The sequence below is a fragment of the Osmia bicornis genome, chromosome 15, assembly GCF_907164935.1.
Source record: "Osmia bicornis bicornis chromosome 15, iOsmBic2.1, whole genome shotgun sequence".
NCBI classification, from domain to species: Eukaryota; Metazoa; Arthropoda; class Insecta; order Hymenoptera; family Megachilidae; genus Osmia; species Osmia bicornis.
The window spans coordinates 8,691,206-8,712,991 of record NC_060230.1 but is presented as its reverse complement, the minus strand read 5'-3'; the positions used below and the strand labels follow the sequence as shown (position 1 = coordinate 8,712,991).

The 21,786-nt window shown below is 36.6% G+C and overlaps 1 protein-coding gene across 3 annotated transcripts; it reads right to left on the bottom strand.

Moving 5' to 3' along the window:
• Positions 1 to 63: 63 nt before the first annotated feature.
• LOC114880814 (baculoviral IAP repeat-containing protein 6) lies at positions 64 to 21,525 on the bottom strand. 3 transcript variants are annotated; one of them, XM_029197230.2, is made up of 43 exons: positions 21,251 to 21,525; positions 20,348 to 20,667; positions 20,024 to 20,268; positions 19,606 to 19,945; positions 18,039 to 19,536; positions 17,796 to 17,967; positions 17,506 to 17,724; positions 17,009 to 17,432; positions 16,795 to 16,945; positions 16,566 to 16,716; positions 16,256 to 16,480; positions 15,927 to 16,181; positions 15,584 to 15,857; positions 15,341 to 15,502; positions 14,642 to 14,953; positions 13,523 to 13,819; positions 13,235 to 13,446; positions 13,008 to 13,164; positions 12,525 to 12,931; positions 12,188 to 12,441; positions 11,929 to 12,107; positions 11,655 to 11,851; positions 11,441 to 11,585; positions 11,120 to 11,279; positions 10,642 to 11,011; positions 10,433 to 10,568; positions 10,188 to 10,352; positions 9,706 to 9,869; positions 9,390 to 9,627; positions 9,011 to 9,311; positions 8,761 to 8,936; positions 8,489 to 8,687; positions 8,183 to 8,410; positions 7,578 to 8,108; positions 7,237 to 7,507; positions 6,861 to 7,120; positions 6,480 to 6,762; positions 3,534 to 6,406; positions 3,230 to 3,450; positions 2,904 to 3,143; positions 2,636 to 2,824; positions 2,445 to 2,579; positions 64 to 2,231 (listed from the first exon to the last, which is right to left on the bottom strand). In XM_029197230.2, the coding sequence occupies exons 1-43, from the start codon at positions 21,435 to 21,437 to the stop codon at positions 1,944 to 1,946; spliced, it is 14,211 nt and encodes a 4,736-aa protein (XP_029053063.1). In that variant the 5' UTR covers positions 21,438 to 21,525; the 3' UTR covers positions 64 to 1,943. The 3 variants fall into 3 exon arrangements, with proteins under 3 accessions (XP_029053063.1, XP_029053065.1, XP_029053066.1); XM_029197232.2 differs by having other exon boundaries at positions 10,433 to 10,556; XM_029197233.2 differs by lacking the exon at positions 14,642 to 14,953.
• Positions 21,526 to 21,786: the final 261 nt, after the last annotated feature.

Genomic DNA, 21,786 nt, shown 5'->3' with positions numbered 1-21,786 from the left:
TGAAATTTAAAAAATTTTCTATACAAACAATTTCTATTAACTTTATAATAAGTAGCCCGGAAATGGCGTGATAATAATCGTTTATTATAAATAACTATTAACACGTTCTCCTGCCACGTACAATCGTTTTACGTGTTTTTTCTTTCGTTTTGTTCATTGCTTAGGAATCCATGCAATAGTATACGTTACAATGGAGCATTATTTTTTTTTTTTGTTATCCAGTTTACTTCGGAATTACAAACATTTACTTGTAATGCAGTATTAATTACTCGCGTGTGACGATTATTTACAGAAGAAAGAAACGATCATCGATCACTTGGTAGCGCAAATCGACCCAGTGATTTTTACAGCTAATCCGTGTAATTAATTCGCTGATAGAGAACGAGGGGAAGTAGGGGGACAAATACTAATTATATAAACAGGAATCCAAATATGAATCGTGGTAATTAGTCCACGATACTTCTGTGGATATCACCTGTGTCTTCGATAATGTCATAGTTGTCGGTTTTATATTAATTACCCACATCAAATGCAACGGTGTTTCAGATTATTCGAATTGTCCATAGTTTTGTTCTTTTCATTACGAACAAGTGTCCAATATAATCGAGTACAATCCATATTTTGGTTCTTTTTTTTTTTTACTTTTCCTTTCGATCGATTTGTTTGAAGTTGATAAAAAAAGAAGAATGCTTTATCATTCGAATGAAAATTTATATCGGTTAAATGAAGGCTATCTTGCGTTTGTTTCTCAATGAAATAGTTGAACGAAATTCGGTGTTTGAAAAAAAAAAAAAAAAAGATACGCGATTGCTTTCGAGCCACGAGAACAGTCGTCGTCCAAGTTATTTCATGTAAAAAATACAATGCAAGACCGTAATAGATACAGGCACGATAAATATTAAATTACACACTGCGCACATGTGTATCAATTGCATAGCTAGCATCTTTTGCGTTATGGAGCAATTTTCTGTCATCGTTATTTTTATTTTTCCATTCGTTTCTCTACTCGAAAATCGATCGCAATGCGACGCTGAGATAATCAGTTGAGACGATTTGTATAGAATAAATGAAAAGAAAACACACGCACGCAATGAGAACAGCAGCAGCAACAACAACAATAACAACGATGAAAATTAAAGTAAATCGCAAATTATGCCTTTCTGGTTAGGAAAAACGATTCAAATCTCATTGATCAATCTTTTGTTTGTTCAAACTGCTAGATCTGGCCTATTTCTCGGAAACAAATTTTCGTATTGTTGGGCCAAATTGTTTAAAAAATCGTCTCGTTTCGCTGAAACGTATGGTCAGTTAATATCAGCCGCATTGCTGGTATACGGGGGGTGGGGGGTGGGGGGAGTACCGGCTACGTAAACGAGAAGAACACGTATAATAAATATTGAATAACAGTTGTTTCTTACAGTAATACGAAGTAGTAGAATACAGCATACATATAGTATATGCGGTAGCCATAGAAAATACGTGCTACGTACGAGTTTTGTTCACATTCATACTAAGCTTTTAATCGTTTGCTATTTCTTTCGCATTACTACTTTCAGGTTCAATTTCACAGTTCATTCAATCATTCGATCACACGTTGCATTCCTTATCTATGTTTACACGTTTTTTTTTTAATCATTTCATCGCCTCTCTTTTTTTGTTTTTTTTTTCCCTCCTTTTTATTACTAAATCCCTTTACCACGCACATCATACGCACACGTTTATTCGGTTCATTCTTACTGGTTATCCCGTATCATCGATATCTCGGCATGTAGCAATCTTTCACTCGACTTTAATTCATCATTCGTCAATCAATTGAAAATTCGAACCATATTACTAGGATCTCCCTTTCTCCGCCTTCGGTCACAGTCCGTTATTTTGTCCGTCATAACACAAACAATATAGACTTTTCAAAATGTCCAACAATGTCTATTAACATCCTTTAGCTATTCACACACTTTTGAAACCATCTTCTCCATCTCAACGTCCGTGTCGATATCGTGGTGTACGTGATTACTACCACCGGCGTTGCTGATGGGAACAGCAGGATTACTTATCGGAGTAGAAACTGTGCTGGTCGGGGGAACCGTCGACGTTGGTGGCGTGCTCGGTGTGCCAGGAGTGCCTGACAATTCGATAGGCGAGCCTGGGGACGCGAGTGGTTCCACTAAGTCTTCTAAACCTTCGGGTGTTGGCAGTTTACTCAGCTCTTCCCTCAGCAATCTATAGTGTCTCTGGAGAAATTACATATAACCACATAAAATGATAATCAACTTCGTGTCTTTACTCGTTTGCGACGAAACGAGAAATTATTCGTAAGAATTATTTACTTTTAATAAAAATAGATATAGATCAGAGAATAAAGGGAAGAAGAAAGAGCGAAAGAGGAGCAAAATGAACGCATACAGCTGTAAATATGTAAATTGATAATAACTACTGTCGCTTACCCTTAAAGCTAAAGCATTCAGAGAAAGAGTACGGCCAGACCTGCGGTCTGATCCGTGCAGTTCCATATCCCTTATCCACCCCTCTAATTGTGCAACGATTTCGTGTCTCTTTATCCAGAAGTGGGTGTGTATAACCTGTGAATATTATTATTAGATATGCTAGGGACAGGTAGAAAATTTTCCTTACTTACCTCTTTGAAGCAAGGACATGGATTGCGAATTTGGTCAAGCATCGCCCACTTAGCAGTAGCCTGGCAAATGTTCGCATTGTACTCTTGACTAGATTGAGCTCCGTTCGTTGTACCACGTGACCGTTCATACCCCGGTTCGTTGAAGTAAGGCTCAGATACCAAAATCAATGACTGTATCGACACTAAAACCTGTTTTCGTAAAAAAATATGAAGTATACAATTCGACTTCCTATGGCAATATTCATTTCTTCTTCATCCTTGATTTTACCTGAAGGAAACTACTGGTATGTGCATTCCATTTTTCCTCAGGACGACCATGCCAAGTGTTCAATACGCTCAGGCAAACTTTCCCATCGTTGTACAAATTGGGATTGAATCGTACCGTGTGGCGTCCAGTGGTTTCCAAATTAATTAACATCGGGCTATTGGGATAGTCCGGAGGGAAATATACGTCGAATTCGAAACACCCATTTGCGTACGGTGTTTCCGCTGGTCCTGTTATCAGTACCTGAAACGAAATTTTATATTATTCTCGAATAGAAGGTACGTCAATTTTACGTCTAATAACTTGGTTATCTGTCTTGTTTCAAGTACCTTCATTACGTCTAATCTGTCTGCATCGCACCTAACGAAAACGCTACTACTGTACGACAAAGGTAACGCAGTCGAAAGCGTGACAGCTTCTTGTGCTAGTCTCTTAACCCTAGTGGGGTGACTTCTCTCGTCTGCTGCTCTCATAGTCGATTCAAAATGATAGGATACGGCAAATTTGTATCCACCTGTTTCTGGATTCTCCGTAATCATTTCATATGTATCTACGATCAATCATATATATCATTAGCATGAAACAGAAAATAGTTATGATTAAAAGCATCGGTATATTGCGTGACTATCTTACCGAACTGTAAATTCTTCATTACTTCCAAGTATCGTTGTTCAATTGAACGTAAGGGTAACTCTGGACCCGTGGGGCTGGGACCAGGTAATTCTTCTTCGATTCCTGACAACCTTGAAGTCGCATTTTGTACTATAGTAGCGCTTTCTTGAATGTCAGGGATCAATGTTGCCAAACCTTCGTCTTGTTCAGTGTCGTCCGGATATTTAAACAGTGTCTTCGACTTATTACTCCTTGTGCGGTTTATTTTGTGAGCGTAGGTGTCCACGCAAACCCTCATGTTCGACAAAAGCGAGACAACGGAGGGTTCGTTGGACTTTCCACCTCTTGGTAATAAAAGCGGAGCCAATTGATTCGAAAGAGCCATAGCCCTGAGTAATTGTAACACGGCACGGTACAGAGGAATGTGCCTTGCCATGTCCAACACCGAATCGTTTCTCAAATACGAGGACAAGGCTGGAAGTAAGCACGATCTGGCTAACAGATCGGGGAAAGGAGTTGGTAGTTCTCTTTGCGTCTGTCCACCAGATCCGATGTAACTCGCTAAAACTTGCAGTAATACTGTTACGTGTTCTTCTTCGGATTTCTGTCGCATCAGAGCTTGCTCTACGTTCCACGATTGTTGAGTAGAACCGGTACCGAATCCAGTGCCCTTCGCCCAGTACGATTGCGAACTATCGTCGCTACGTCCTGCTGCGTCACCTTGATTACCACTCGCTTTCTGTTCTGAACTTTCACTCTGACTGGTTTGGTGTGTGAATATAGCCAGACAGTTCAGCAGAAGAAGCATAGCGCCCACTTTGATGGTAGTTTTACGTAAAAGGAGGCCGTCGTCGGTAGTCGCAGGCGTAGCATCGAGTAATTGCTTTAAAACCTGGAACGGCAAAGTTGGCAGAGATGCAGCCAACGGCGAGGTTATCACGTCACCGCCTTCGCCATCGTCCGTGACGCCTAGAGCAAGCCGCAACAAACACTGGGCTCGTTTTCGATCCCTTAATAATACTTCCGCGTATCCGGGAAGTCTAAGGAACAAGCCGAAAGCAGCCAGTGAATGTGGTGGCACGTAAACAGCTGGAGACGATGCTCGCGGAGAATTGTTTCCACCCTCTTCCAACACTTCGCAAGCATAATCATTGATGTCTAATTTAACCCATTCCTCTTCGTACGTTTGTTCAGGCGAAGGTAGAGATACCGATGGTGGTCTATAATCTGGATATACCAGAGGCAAATGTCGAGCCAGTACTGCTAAACCACCGCCAGCACTGAACACTCCTAATGAACTCTCTATACTTCTGTAATTCAGTAATTCGCCCTCGCTTTGCTTTGCTATGTCCTCTTTGGAATCTTTGTTACGCTGACGTAATATAAGATGCAGACAAGGCTCTGATAATGATACACCACTGTCTTCAGCGATAGCCAATAACTGGGCAATGGTCAACTGTGGTGGCAGAGGAGTATTCAAACGCGACGAGTGTATCAGATATTGTTCATTGGTAGAATTGCTGGAATTCTGTTGAACGTTGTTGCTAGACGTTTTACTTGTGCTTGCCGCTCCGTCGGAATTCATTCGTGATTTCCTCACAGCAGGACCGCGAGCTTGTGCTCCGTTAGATGCTTCCTTAGCCCTTTTATCTTTTGCTGTATTTCCCGCAGCTACGCTTAAAGTATCTACCACGAAAGCCATACCAGACTCCCAAAGCTCTCTGGAACGATTGTTGCTCGATCCACTTTCATTACCCTTGTACGTGTTTGACAGTAACAAAAATAGCCAAGTACCAGATACTTGTTGCAATACATCCGCTACAGTTGATTGGGTGGACATGTATAATAACTGATGATAATGACCGAGAAGGTGAGCTGGATGCGGTGGCATAGACGGCATACTGTAATTGGTTGCTGTCTTTGAAACTATCATAGGTGTATCCGATGTTACAGACACTAATACTTTCTCACCCTCCAGAAGTAATTGCAAGATCAATTGTCTGGTGAAACCCGAAATTCCGTGGAGATAGCGTATATTCGAAGTTGTTCGTTGCTGAGATATTACGTCGGTCAATAATTCGGCTAGTAACTTTTGATTATCTAGATGACACCAACAACATCTTGATAAAAATTTGATCACAGCACTTTCCAACGAGGCGTACGACATGTTTGTTTTAGAAGACCTCAATGAGGACAACGATGGACTTTCTATCGATCGGTTACTTAGAAGTGAAAGAAGTGGCAACCAAAAAGCACGGCCTTCTTTTCCAAGCCAGTCACGCATCCTCCCCTCTGTGCAGATAAGCGTCAAAAACTCCAACACCATTGCTATACTTTCTGGATCTGTCATGTTAAGACTACCAGCATGATTATTTGTTTGCGTGGAAGATTCGCCAGCTTTATCATTGTCTGTTAAACTTCCCAATGAATTGTTTTGGCAACTGTCCTCGGTAGACATCCTTTCAACCTTCGGCTGTGATTGTTTTGTTTTCTCCAAGTTGCAGAATTCAGTGATGGATGCCGCTAATAAAGCAGGTAGCCCAGAATCAATTAGCTGTTGGATACCAGGCGGAGAACGAGCCGCTGCAGCAACAGTTAGCAATTGCCCTTCCGTCAGATTTAATCGTTTGCATTCCGATAACACATAGCGGCAATACCATTCCTCGCCATTAATTTCACACTTTCTATCGTCTGTTTGTCCTTCTCCTTCTTTACGATCATCCGATATTGATGCAGAGTGATCTGTCGCCATGTTAGGTACCAAAATTCGTACCCTCTGAAGGAGTAGAGGAAACAGTGTCGGTCTTACATAGCAAAACGCGCAAAGAACAGAATCAATTGATTGTTTTAAAGCTGAATTTGTTCCTAACGTTAAGGTCCATTCGTACAAAACACTGTAACAGAAAATCTGCGTTAAGACTTGTTACCCGATTGACAATTAAAATCATCTCCGGAGCGATAACTCACTTAAAAAGTTCATCCGTTAACAAAGCTGGCAGGTCGTAAATAATATTCAGCTGTTGATGAGCTTTCCATATAATAGAAGACACGCAATGAATATATACAGCTGGTGGATTGATGGCGTTAGGTCCATTACTGGATCGAGAAATTCCATTGATAGCTGATGCTCGTAGCCATGATAGTACGGCAGACATACGAGCTTCCGTACAAGAGTCTTGAACGGAACAGAGTTGCTGAAGTAATCCAACAACTGACTGAACAATGGATGTCTCTTGTTTTGTAACAGCACCTGTAGAACATTGACCAACGTGAATCTTAGTTTCTTATGTATTTAGAAAAGTATCTTATTGTTCTAAGAAAACAGATTACCGAAAATAAAAGCAATACCTTGGAAGAAAGAAGTAGACCTGTTGCTGAGTAAAAGACCAATGAGACGAAGTCCAAGCTCTCGAGAATGTAAGCCTAGTTGCAATAGAACCCTCTCCAAGTCGGGAGTGAAAAGAGACGGTGCTGGGAGTAACAAGAAATTACAACATGCCTCAATCAGCCCTTCGACCGAAGCCGCAGAATTAAGAACCTTAACAGCAAGATTGTTGTTCAAAGTGTTCACCGACAGACATTGATGCAACAATCGTAACCAACCCAAGCTGGACAGATAAATAATAAAAATCGTATTTAGATACTAGATATAGCGATTCCCTTAACGGTGTAATAATATTATCAATGTCGAATTACTATGTACAATCATTCAATATAATGTTACCTTCTTTTCGTTAGTTGTTCCTCATCTATTGTATCATGATTCGTTTTTATTTCACCAAATGCTGCTGTACCTAATAATTTGATCTGACTTAAGCTTATGTTCGTAGAATCACGAGGTTTGTACAGTCGAACGAGCACAGACGTTGCCACCTCTGGTTGGGATAAAGTGATAAGTATAAGTGTTAAACCCGCTGTTGGCATAGGTGGACAAACAGGAGTTAAAGGACTGTTGCTTTCCCTTGAAACTTCAATAGCTACAGCTGATGGGCACGCTGTGAACAGGCATTTGTATAGTGAATACGTTAATGACATTATTACTGATAGAAAAATATTAGTACTTACTAGCTAAGGATGTAAGATGAGGTTGCAACTCGACTTTCTTCAGTAATATAGCACAAGGTAAAGTGATCGTAAGATCTACCCATGCTTCGTCAGGGTAGCAATGATACAACCACGCAGCTGTTCTTGCTCGCTTGTGAGGCGTACAGTTTTGTATGAGAACATCTGCCGATTGTGTTGTAGGATTTAACCAAGATATTGTTCCCAAAGGAGCAAAATTTAATAAAGTTTCCTCGTAAATTTTGCATTCTTGTGTATTCTCAGACTTCTTGCTACTCGTAGAAGCGACTGGTACCATGTTAGGAGCATTTGATAAATGTTCCATCACCAGTGCAATCACACCGGGCGATGCAGAATTGTTACTGCCGCTGTTGCTCGATTTTACCAGATTTTCACAAAGTACTTTAACACCACCCATCGCTGTGAACATTGCTAATGATACTTCATTATCGAGAACACTTAATATATACCAAAGAAGAGGTTCGGACAGCTGCATGATGCCCAACTGGCGATCCAGTTTTCTTTGTCCACAAGCTGAAAAATACAAAATACAATACAAGCGTTTCTAAAATCATAATATTTTAAAGGCTAGAAATTAGAATTCTTACAGGAGGAGAGATATTGATAAAGCGGATTCAGGACTAAAGTACGATTGCTCGCTTTTTTAGTAAGAGTAGTCAAAAGTTGGAATGTAGCATCCGGTATTGAAGCAGGATCATCGAGTTCAGTTGCTGCTCCTGCATCAGCACTTTCGCCTAATAGCATAGCTAAGGAAGAACCAGTGCTATTGCCGAGAGCACTTAACAATCGCATCATAGTAGGTTCGTGTTGCAACACTGAAAAATACACAGAAATATAACAATGAAATCTTAAAGAAAAAAAAGAGAAGAAAAGAATTACAGTTTTATACTTACCAGTGTCTGCGACACATCGCACACGGGGTTTGTTAGATGTAGATTGTTGTACACGAGACGAAGACTGTTGCTCGGCCACTTTACTTTCGTCTGTTTGCGAAGTATTTAGTTTCATTTCAGAATCATTAATATCGCTTGATGAATTGAGATTTGTCTCGGAAAGATCGATTCTCATTGCATCAGATCGTCCTGCACAACTCTATAAGTAACAGAAACAGATTACAAGATATTCCTGTTTGGTATACAATATTTTAGGAAATAATAATACATACCTCGGGCAAAGGAGTTTGAATGAGTCGACATACTAATTCGATAAGAGCAACTACTAAAGTGTCCCATGAAACTGGCCGACCTTGCCTTGTATCACCACCGAAGACACAAGCAAACAAACCGTTGAACCGCCGTGATGGATTTTCTAAGTTAACCGTGCCACCACACTGGGCTCCCACTATTGAAAAACGAAACATGTATATTTAACAAATATTTATATCAACAAGTTCGATTTGCATTTCAACAACTTACCTCCAGGGCCCCTAACATAGGTAGAAACTAATACTCCAACACATTCAGTTACGCTCATTGCAGTTCCCAAATCTGTATTAGCGAAATTTAAGTTCGTTAACGAAGTTATAAGTTTGTACTGTGCGTCTAGAGGTCCTCTTCTTGCAGAAAGTGCTCCGCCAGGTTGTACGAGCTGATACACCACCCACAATAACAACCCGTTCAATGCATTTCCTAAAGAGCTACCAGGTGTAATTACATCGCATCTCATCTTTAACCTAACTAGAAAATCTTGTAGTGCTTGGCATACAGTAGGTCCAGCCTAAAAATCCGATGTCGGGTAACAAATTTGTTTTACAAAAATTTAATGTCAAAAAAAAAAAAAAAATATTGGGTTTACCATAATGTATTGTTTGTCCATGGCATTAACGCTTAATCCACTACCAGAAAGTAGACGTAAGAGCATTGGACCCATCATGCGTTCTTTCACGATATATCCAGCCATACCACCCAAAAGACCATCTAGTGGTTGTCTACTGCTCGTAGCTTCCGTAGAATCTGTCTGTAACGGTTGGTTACTTGCCAGGGTCAAACATTGGAGAGCAAGGCACCAAGCTCGCAAAGACACTCCGGGGTGCCTGAAAATTCATTTTTATTTTTGTTGATTATTCATGTTTCCATGAACAACATTAAAAATACTGAAATGGATTATTTACCAAGATAATGCGGATATAAGACTGGAAATAGCTGCTGAACTCAGTGGAATAACAGGTGATAATGAAGGATCAAATTGATTCGAAGAACTAGGCTGTTCTGAAGATGCATTCAAATTTAGTGTTAACCATAATTGAAGTACAAGCTCTAAGTTTGTCCCAACGCTCTGTTATAAAGAAAAAAAATGTTTCAAAATGCAATTCGCAAAACAGATTATACAAACTGTTTATATTATTATATTATTTATTAGGTGTACAAATTAATTCAGTGCCTCTTCTTTTTTTAATTAATGGCTAAATTTTTAAGAAGTTATAGTAACTACAATTATTGAATTTATCGTTATCGATATCATATTCTCGCGCCAGTTTTCAAATTCACAATAGCGCATGAAAAGTATTCGAAATTTAAAATAGTAACTAAGAAAGTGTAATATTAAAGGTACCGAATTAATTTGTACACCTAATATATTATTTATATTATTTACCTGCAAATATAAGTCTGTAAATATTTTGTCAAAGCATCTTGTCAACATTAATAAACTTGACGACATTGTGTCGGATGAATTCCAAGTATCCTGACTCCTCTCATTCCACCCAGATTCAACTCTCGACGATGATTGTTGAGAATATCGGTTTGACTCCGGTGGTGCCTTCCAAGCAGAAATTAATTAATCAGTTTTCTCCAAAACATACATTCTCCAGAAAATATAAAACAAATTTAATAACTTACATGTATCGAAGTACTTATACTGTAAGGTAAATTATACATGCTAAAGGTAGACAATATTCTTAGTGATATCTCTATTCCCATTTCAACTCCGTATTCTAATCTTGCATCCATCGCCAAAGAAATACTATAAAAATAGCTAATTAATTTAATTCTTCATAGATGTATCTACATTAAAAAATATTTAAATCTTTAAGTATATTAAAGCGTACCCAGAAATGTTCACGTTTTTAGGTAATGGATGACCTTTCTTCAACAGATTTCTACCACGCTCTAAAATATCATCTAAGAAATCTTCGAATTCACTGTCATCAGATTCTAAAAGAGACGGCAGAAAACCATTTGATTTTGATGTTGAAGCGGCTGCAGGTGGTACTACTATACTGTCTTGAGCATCCTCCTCCCCTTCGCCCTCTGCAAATCCTTCATCATTACCAAGAGGAACAGTAGTATTACTTGTTTCAGCCGCGGCAGTGTATTCTTCTTCCGGTGTTCGATTTTTCTCGGTAACGAGACACTCGAAATTTTCTTCGGATGGACTTCCTTCCTGGGTGGAACACGTTTTTGGAAGTAATTTTTCACCTGCAATAAAAGATAATGTAATTAACGGAGGATTAGGAATAGCGTGACATGAAAAAAAAAAGAGATAATAGATATTTGTTATAGTAATTGAATAAAACTTTTCTATACCTTCGAGTAAGTCCTGTAAAAGGCACGAGACCGCGTGCGAAGACCAGGCAGCGTCGGAGGTACCCGTTGCCAACCTGACTAATTTTAAGAGCTGTTCTTCGCTCATAAGCTCGCACAAGCTAATTGCGGGACGTGTAGATATCACTAACCTAGCGACTACCTGAATGGCACATAATACAATAGTTCAACAAACTGTCCCATAAAAAGCATCGATATGAAGCTATATCTTAAAACATGATATCTACAAGCTAAGAAATTTCTTTTAACTTCTAAGCGTGAATAGAGTATTCACAAATTAACTGACAATACATATATACACACCTTGCAAGCTAATAGGAACATATCCACATTAGCAGAATTATATAAAATAAGAGCAATAAGTCCACGTGCAACTGGTAGGACGTGTTGGTGAGATAAGTTAGATATGTATTCAACGTCCATATCCGTTCCTTCTGATTTACTAGAACTTTAAAAGATATAAAACAATCATATGAAATGTTACACGTTGAATTTTATATAAATTTTTATTACCAACCTGGTATTAGCCTGTGGTTGTGTACGCGAACCGCGCGACACGTGCTGCGTATCATTTTTACGAATACCGAGGAAATCTTTGAAATGCTTGGCAGAATTTTGCTTTGATGTTTTTATGAAGAAACGTTCCTGTGACTTTAACGTTGCTTCTACTTTACTAAAAAACGAGGCTGCATGCGACGAAAGATTGCCCCATCCCTGTAAAATCCATTAATATTTTTTAGCTTTTGTCTTATTTATTCTTATGAAAGTATAACAAAAATAACACTCCATACCTGTGATGATGTCTGAAATACTTTCTTTGCTTGTTCCAGCTCTTGAAGTTGTTGTTTGTGATACATTATTCGTTTCTGTAATTTTTTATAACTATAGGAAGCTGGAGACCGACTGGCATTACCATATTTCCTTTGCATTGCAGATTCTCCTTGAATAAATTCCCAACGGGATAGTAGACCTTTCAAGAGTACAATATTACAGAAGTTAAATTACAATTTAAAATAATTTTTTTTAGCCTTATATAACGATATGCAGTACCTTGCTCTCTACTTTTTTCATTATTCCCTTCCAAACAAGGAGGTGAAATGGCTATGGTGTCCAAACATACCGATAGGAAAAGCAATACCCAACCAATAAGTGTTATATCCAGATGATTAGTATTAGAAGTTTGAGCATTTGATAATGGTGTCAATAATTTGCCTAAAGTTTGAACCATTGCATCTATCACAGAAGATCTGTTAACTCCCGCAATCAATGATTTGCGTCCAAGAAGTGTTAACAAAATAAACACTCTGAAAATGCAAGATAAAATATTATTGTAATTTCTTTCGAATATATTATTTTACAATAAAAAATAGAGAACTTTGTAACAAACCTGTCTTGTGGAAATATATGCGTGGACGACGATGAATAGAGATTGATGAAAATATTAGACAAGAAATTACCCCACCAAGGTTGATGACCAGCCATACGTGTTAATAACGCAACAGCTTGTAATTGCAAACGCGGAGCTGGTGTAACAACGCAAAGTGAGTGGAAAAATTTCTCGCAAACCGTTGGTGTAAAAACATTACATATTGCTGGTGGTATGCTAGGCATGGGACCAATTTCATATACCGCAAAAAGAAGAATATCGAGTAAAGTCTCGCCGAGAGCTCGTAATTTATCACTGGGCGCATTTGCTAAAGATGTCGTTGGAATGGTTTGAGAACCTTTCCACGATTCCAATCTCCGCCATACACCGCGTACAACATTTAGTTGATGTTGAAACATTATACATTCCTAAAATATTCAACATATACATGTTTCTTCTCACTGATACTTTCTTTTCTAACAATGTTGATATAATTTAACTTACTTGATACGTTGCCAATATTTTTGTTGATGGTTGCTCCTTCTTCCAATTAGGTATTTTACTAAAAGAAAGATAATGCTGCATATGCATAACATTAGTGGTTTCTGAACACAATAGTGGATCCAATAGGCTTTTTAATCTTTCAGTGGCTAGGCTAAATCTGAAAGAATGAATATGTATAAACGGTAATATTAACGTACACTAAGAATATGAAATAGAGTATTAAGTACCTGCATTGAACATCTTCTGCAAGAGCTGATAAAATATTGCACTGTGTATTGATAGTAGCTTGTACAGCAGAATCAAAAGTATTATCAAAAACTGAAGTGTTATCTAATTCTGCATAATCTTCTCCGGGTAGAACTACCATGTGTCCATAAAATACTCCTAATGGAATTTTACACATAGTAGGAGACATTGCATACCGACCTATGATGGTAATCTAAAAGCAACAAAGCTTGTCATTATCATTGAAGAATTTTTATTATATGTATGATTGCAAAATATATATTAACTACCTTTAGATATCGACACACAGGTGGTGGTTGAAGATCGCATACAACTAATGGTCTGTTTCCAATATCACCGGCAACAATTAATTGCGTACCATCAATTTCCTCGCTTTTTGACCATATATCTATAGACAACGATGCCAAGTCGCTACAACAAGGGATAATTAAGTCTGTAAGTAATACAGGTGATCCAAAATCAAGGATAACAAAACGACGGGCGCCAGAATGCATTCGATCGACCACAAGTGCCTGTTGAGGTGGTGAACATAGTAATCTTCCCCATGGAAACGTAACATCCTCTCGCTGTAATATATACACGTAACATTTGTTACTTTTCTGATATCTCTATCCTAGCAACTGTTAAACATCTAAGTATCTAACTGAATGTATAATAAAATAAAAAAATACATATAAATCATTTTATTCTACAACACAGTAATTCAAAACAGAATGTCTCAAAAATACTGGAGTTAGAAATTTGGGTAAATTCAGTTTTCCTTTCTTTTTATACCTCTTAACATAATAAAAGCAATCTTATAATAAAAGTAATTCTTTTATTCGAATCATTGCTAAACTGTTACTCAAAATTAATGGCGCAGTAAAGAATATATACACTGGTCACATTTTGTGTGTAACATTAAAAGCATTAAACAGAAAGAAAATCTACATCTTTCGTTTAAAATCAACAAAGCTTATATGGAAAATGAAATTAAGAAAAGTGTTGCAAAATCAAAATCAAAATAGATATAGGCAGTTCTGTAATTGTCAAAATATCTGTTCGTGCGTTGAATCCAAAATAAACCATTCAGCACAGTAACTTAATAATCTGTTTCATCACACCTATGTTTGAAAAATTTTGTATGTACATAACTTATATGATACGATGTGCAATATGAAAAAATGATGTTAAAATGACACTGATAGTAAATGCATGGTATTTCAAGGCTGTCATGCAATTTGCTATTTATGTATCTAGATTCCATATTTGGTACATTAATAAAATTATATAAACTCAGTTACAAACAGCATATTAATGAAGCTAGAATAACTCATAGTAATGACATAAAATTGTCAAACTGAGAAACAGAAAGAAAAAGGTACAATTTCTCATCTATAATAGTCTACCTTTTTAGGATTGCTGTCTTCAACTTTGTTTACAGTAGTACTGATACTTTGTACAGACGATTTTTCTTTTGTTATAGTAGAATTTAATATATGTGAATTAGGCATATCGTTATGTGTATTATGCCATGTCTGATTGTTGACAGGCATATCATTAGCCTCATCACAGTCTGACTGGTCATCAAGTGTGAATATTAGTTGTGGAGCTGGCTTCTTTAACATTCGTCCTGTACATAGACTAAGCAGATCGCTCAAAATAGGTGTCGACTTACAATAAGTTTGAACATCTGGTCCTAGCGATCCAGCATCCATGTTCTACAATGTACAATGATTTCTACCTGGATTATGCTTTTTCTCATTGAAAAAACATCTACACCATTTATATTTTACTGCACAATTCTAAGGGACTTTAAAACTTTTCTCGCTGCTTTAGATGAAAAAAAAAACGGAAAAAAAAGAAGAAAAGAGAAATAGGTCATGTTCAACTGTCTGTTTTATGTTACTGTGTTGCTTTGTAAAGAATAATTTTGTTTACTTTTGCCAATCTGAATATTACCACGTTCATACGAAATTTAAAAGAATTTCATGCTTTATGAAATTATTCAGATTAAAAGTCTAACAAACAGAGGAGAACAAAAAAGATAGAGCAACTCTCAATGCACTAACATTAAAAACGAGAAATAGATATTTCATTAAACTTACATAAGAGTGGTGAATAGTTTTGATATCGGATATGCCATTATTGCTTGCAGCTGTGCTATCGTAAAGAGGTGCTCCAATATTAATTGTATTCATACCAGGATCAATTTTCTCCATCTTGGTACCGTCGGAAGCAGAATGACAAGTAAAATGAAGGGGTTCGACCTGTATATCGATAATTTTTCATTAATATCCATAATTTAATAGTAAAAAAATACTATTCATAGCATTAATCTTGTTAATCACCTCGAGGAGTCCTTTCATATTGTGATTAGCACATAAAGCTTTCAACTTGCTAGACACCACCAGCTCACTAGCTGGATGTGTAGGCAGTGTAAGTAGGTCTCTCAAATCAATAGCATCCTGAGAATACACAGAACTTGATGAAGCAGCTGACGCTCCGCTTTGTTCATTAGTTGCATCAGACACGCATGTTGGAGGTATTGGACTATATTTTGGAGGCATCGGTGGTTCTATGTCGAAAAGTTCTGTCTCGAATGGAGTATTATACAAACCGAATCTGTAAAGGTATTATTTGGTAATGCCGTTCTTTGAAAATCTGATAAAATACATAGAAGTTTAATTATACCTCGTTGAAAGTAGTAAGTGATAAGGATTGACTCGATTCGATATTTCAGCAGCTATTTGCTTTATTAGAGAAATACATTGACGGGCAATGCTATGATTTTTATCTCGTGGTAAGATTCCATTAATTAATAACTGTAACCATCGTAATGAGCCAGCCCATTGAACCTCAACTATAGATGGTAACAACGATACCAAAACGGATACAAGAGCTTCGTCAAAAGAAGGAGATGGAGGGTCTTCTAGATTATAAAATCCACTGAAAAGTAATTTATATCATATAAAATAGATTTCATATTTCCTTAATTCAGCATCGGTATACTATAAACTTACGTGTTGCAAAGCATAATTAATTTGATACATTTGTGCGCTATACTCCGACCAGCATGCAACAGGCAAGTTCTTAATAAACTAGATAACCGTGCTTGCACAGAGCGAATTGTTTCCAACTGGAAATTTCTTATTTCGGCATTATTTTGACTGCTACGTAATCTCTTTAACCTAATAGCGGTAATCCATACAAGAATATCTAATGCAAGTGACTGTGCAATGGGAGACCTGTAACATTCACATATATTGTAACACATTTCCATAATATAAATTTATAGTTAATTGTATCAATAATTCCATCATTTTTGCTTACTTGTCAGCTGTCTTTAAACAAGCTACACTTAACAAATTATGAAAGCAACTTTTAGATTCTAACATAGTACATCGCTGCGCTCTTTCATTTGGTATATTAGTAGGATGTACCGTTCTAACGGTGATTGATACTTCATGTATCCAATCGCAACCTTGAAGAAGATGAATAAAATGAATCGCGAATCATATAGAATATACAAGAAGAAAGCAATAATAAAAATTATACTTACCAATATAACCGTCTAACTTCTTACTAGTTGCACCTGCTACAAACTGTTCAACTGTACTGCCAGGAACTAATGGACGAACCTCGGCTATTCTTAATTTTTTAGACGTAGGTGGTTTGTTATCTGACGAATTGGTTTCCGATTTTGCTGTTGTCTAAAAGTGTACAAAACTTTGAAATAAAATACTCTTATAAAAGAATTTTATTTAAATACTTACGCTATCTTTCGTAGGGTCGACTAGAGCCTTGATGTGGACAAGAAGCGTTCTAGCTTTAGTTCGAAATAGCTTTGGGCTGGTTAACGTAATACAACCAGAACGCCAAGACAAATCTAAACTTCGATGTAAATCGATCGGTCCACACAAAATTTCAGTATTATGTTGTCGTTGGTACTCCTCTGTAACTACAGGATTCTCTCCTTTCTGTTCATTACCTATGTTAAAGTCTATTCTTTCATCAACCGGAGTCAACAAAAACTTTTGATGACCGATTCTTTTAATATTTTGTTTTAACAGCGTAATTTGAATTGTTGGTAACTCTTGACAAACTGAGTGCAAACTAAACCAAACATCTATATGACCAATATTTCCTGCCGCATTTCGAGGAAGAGTTAATTCAAATATGTGTTCATCCCAAGTAGTACTGTAATTTTAATTAAACATAATCAGAAAGATAAATAAGATAAATGTAAATTGTTTAAAGTATTAATGTGTACCGTTCATTGTGTAAACGCCACGTTCGAGTATGATGTTGATTTTCCGATTGATGAAAATGTTGAGGATGACGACGTTGTCTTTGAGCTTGCAACATTTCGTTCCAACATGGCGGAACGGTAGCACCGTATGCAGGAGAATGTCGATCGAATCGTGTTAATTCATAAAGAACACGTAAATCCGAATAAGAGAATCTCAATTTGTGCGCAACTAATTGATCTCTGCAAAAAATATAATATTTAATAGTAATGACATTTGTTAACCTTTTTTTTAAATCTAGTTTCAATCTTACTGAGTAGATGACGTTGAAGTGCTAGGTACTGTATTCTTTTTACTATTTTCCTCTGTTGTCATCATATTAATATCTTCGATATCTTCTTTATCTTCCATAAAATCTTCTTCATCTGTTGTGATAAAAAAGTGAAGTTCACCATCGCTTGTACACGCACACAATCTTTCTAAACCTGAAAATCATCATCATGTTATGAAGAAATTTTATTAATAATAAAAACAGATATAAACGACGTAAACTTACTATTACAATAAGCTGCAGAAATAAATTTTTTTCCTTCTATTCTTGCTTCGCTAATAGTTTTCAATGAATTTAAATTTAATACTCTGATAATGCCATCTTTGCATACTAAAGCTACTTGTCCAACGGGTTCTGGTACACCTGAAGTAGTCTTGCCAGAATTTTCACCAGGCGGGGAACATTTACTTTTCTCCTGAAGAGGTAAAAATACATGCTCGATGGGTGCCTGATCTGCCGGTAACTCGCGTTTTACCACTGGTTCGTTATAAACTTTTACTACTTGACCAGAAAAGTCCAATGCGTACACAAGTAGTATAGCATTTATATTAGTTGAATCATCGTGCATTTCATCGTTTATAAATCTATCAGATTGTGTATCATTATGGTCCCAATACACGTAACCTTTTTGTGGGAAAAATTCACTCTCTTCATCAATATCCATTTGATTATTATTTGACATCGATGAATCTGTGTTGTCTATTGTAGGACACATGGAAACATATAAATGTCTTCCATCTTTAGATGGCTCAATGTGTGTAATTTTAAGAAAATCTGGGGCTTCAATAGGTAAAGTCTTTACAACAACTGGTTCAGTCTTTGTCATTTTTATAATATCTAGACTCTTTTTGTTAACTGTTGTCAAATCAGATGTTGATGCAAAATGTTCTGGACCATTGATAGGGTTGAAATTGGCATCAAATGAACTTGAAGTTGGGGGTACTGTAATACCAATTGGATTTGAATAGATACCATTAGAAGATGATGCAGTAAAAACAGATGTCGGAAAAACACCCTCGAAAGGTGTACTAACTACCATATCTGAATCTACATCCTCTATCACTGGAACATCATAAAAAAATTTATTAACTAAGAATTCTTGATATAAATTCTCTTGACGTTCTCCGTTTGAACTAGTACTAGTTTCCGTTCCAGACAATGTCTTTTTTGTTTTGGAATCCTTAGTATTGTCTTCTTTCATTGGTTGTGGTATTGCCATTTTATGATAAAAATCGTAAAATACTAAATAGTACAATTTCGATGGTGCATATTTATCACCTGCTACCTTCATTATATCTAAAGTATCACTGGCAGCACTATTTACACTGTTCATTGCATGAACAAGAGATGAAGAAGGAGCTAAATCTGTTGAAGCAGCCCACACATTTTCTAAAGTTCTCAACTGTGATGGGTTATTAACTATCACTGTAACACCACACACTACACATGGCCTGATTTTAGAGTCTAATGCCTCTACAGGTAAAAGCGTAGAACCAGATGTTGTTACTTCGTTAGCTTCAGACTTTACAGAACCTACTACAGACAAAGCTGTAAGTTGCACTTTATGAGATGTTGGGTGTTTATACTCAGCAAAGGGATCTGTTTCTGAATTAAGTGTCCTTAAATACGATGCCAAATTTCTTGCAGAACCAAATTGAATAGACTCTTTATTATTTATTTCTTGATCTACAGGAGGAGAGACCACATAAAATGACACTTCCCTCTGAAAAAGAGATATCATCTAACACTGGTTTTAGAAAGTACCAATTATTACTTACAATTAAAGACTTACCTTTAACTGATTTGTCACATTCCACACAGTAATAAAACCATTATTGGAAGCTGTAGCCACAAGACCACTGACATTTGTAGTGCTAATTACGTTTACACTATCATCTGCTTCTTGTGCAGGAGCTGTGGCAAGGATAACAGATAAAGGAACATTTTGCGTGTATTCTCCTTTAACAAACGGACATGCCGGAGAATGACGTTCATGTTCTGACCAAGGTTCATCCGTTGGTTCCCAACAAACTAAACAAACGTTGCATGTAAAACACATTATCCTATCATCACCTGTTGCATTTGGTTGATGATAAAAACCAGCTTGAGCCATTTGATCCGGTAAAGCCCATCTACATGGAAACATAAGTATTAGACTAGCGTTTATTAAACTAGCATCAATAAATACAATAACCATTCAAAGTTTATACTTGTAATTCATATGTGGCCATTTTGAAAAAGTTTCTCGACGTGTAGCTTCACTAAACATTACTACTTTATCAGCAGGACCTCCCTCTAATGGCAGGCCTGGTAATAGGCCATTTAGTCGTTCATTGATAGCAGAAGCAATTGGCAATGCTGGAATATGTCGATTTAATCTTTTCAACTCCATTACTAATCCTGAACACACAAGCTTCAGAGAACCATGTGGTAATTCCAGGCATATCGTGTTCCACTGTTACAAAGGAAATAAAAAATGATAGAGATTTTCAATTGTCTTAAAATATATATAATATGTTTCCTTCGTCGCTTACTTTTTGAGCTTTAATTCCCTTTTTCCTGTTGGCTTTCACTGTAAAAGTTTGAGTCGCTAATTCTTGAATTACTTCTTGTACATGATCTACACCTGGTAGCTCTACACATCGTAGACATTGATATAACAAAGTAGCTTCAGAAAACAATAATTCTAGTTTTACAACATCTTCACTTCTTGAAACAGGTGTTTGTAAAAGAGTATCCAAAAGGAGTACACCATTGTAATCACTACGTACTCCAATTCCTCTTCCATCTGTATATAATATTTTATCTACACCATTTGATAAATATGTACCTTGAAGTTTTCCATTTAATTTGCCTATAAGAATAATGAAAATTGTTATAATATCATTTTAATTCAATAACATATAACATTTTTTTTCTTTACATAAGATCTATTTGAAAATTTATTACCCTAAAATCATTAATAATCATACATAAGTATAACACAAGAGACAAATATCAATGTAAAATATGTTATCTATCATAATGTGTATGATAAAGCATATTCTTAAAGAGATTCTTGTGATTATAAAAGAATCAATAATGAAAAGATGAAAAATTACGTTTTTTACAATAAATAGAACAAAATGCATAGATAAGAAACAGTAAGAGGTACTGTTTAAATCAAAAACTGAAGTAGCTGTAGGAATTTGCCAAAATATTCAAGACTGAGAAAGGTCATGAGAGGTAGTCATTAACAAAAAAGTAATTGTTTTATCAATAAAACATGTAGATTAGAGGAACTTTAATCATGCCTGACGTTTTATTCACACAATACGACCTTGACCATGAGGCGTGATTGAATAGTACAAGATCTATTATCTACAGAATATCATAAAATGAATCTTTATTAGTAGAATATTCATCCCTGTAGGCTGAAAACGTATTACAATGCTTACCAGATAAAGAACTTTTTTGTAAAATTACTCCTGAGTTGACATCAAATACGTATACTTGCGCCCTGCTATTAGTAATTAGTAACACATTTAGATTAGCATGATAGATTATACTTTTACACTCAGTATACACGTCTAAATAACCGTCTTCCTTTAATAACCACGGATCATCATCAGCCATTTTGCTCATACAGATTATAATTCTCAAAAAACTTGTCTAATGCGCGAACATCACAAAAAACATGGCGTACTCGTCACCGCCATCTTTGAGTAGAACGTCAGCAAATCTCCCTGAAGTTAGTTAATAAATGTCAAACGATTATTTCTATGACGATACATCGATATGTAATTTCCCTGATGTTTATACGCATGAAATTTTTTCAAATGACCCAGGTACTTGGGTGCAATATTCAGTGTCTTTAGTTTAAGGTGTAGAAAAGGATCTTCTATCACTTGCTTTCCACCTTGGGAGAAACTAGGGAGCTCCAGGAAACTTCAAGGAGTACTTTGTGTACTAAGATAAGAGCAAATAAAGCAAG

Coding starts and splice junctions, on each gene's coding strand:
- LOC114880814 (XM_029197230.2), bottom strand. CDS start 21,437: ATGAGCAAAATGGCTGATGATGATCCGTGGTTATTAAAGGAAGACGGT. Junction 12,442..12,524: donor CATATATTTCCACAAGACAG/GTTTGTTACAAA, acceptor TTGCATTTTCAG/AGTGTTTATTTTGTTAACAC. Junction 8,411..8,488: donor GCGATGTGTCGCAGACACTG/GTAAGTATAAAA, acceptor TGTATTTTTCAG/TGTTGCAACACGAACCTACT.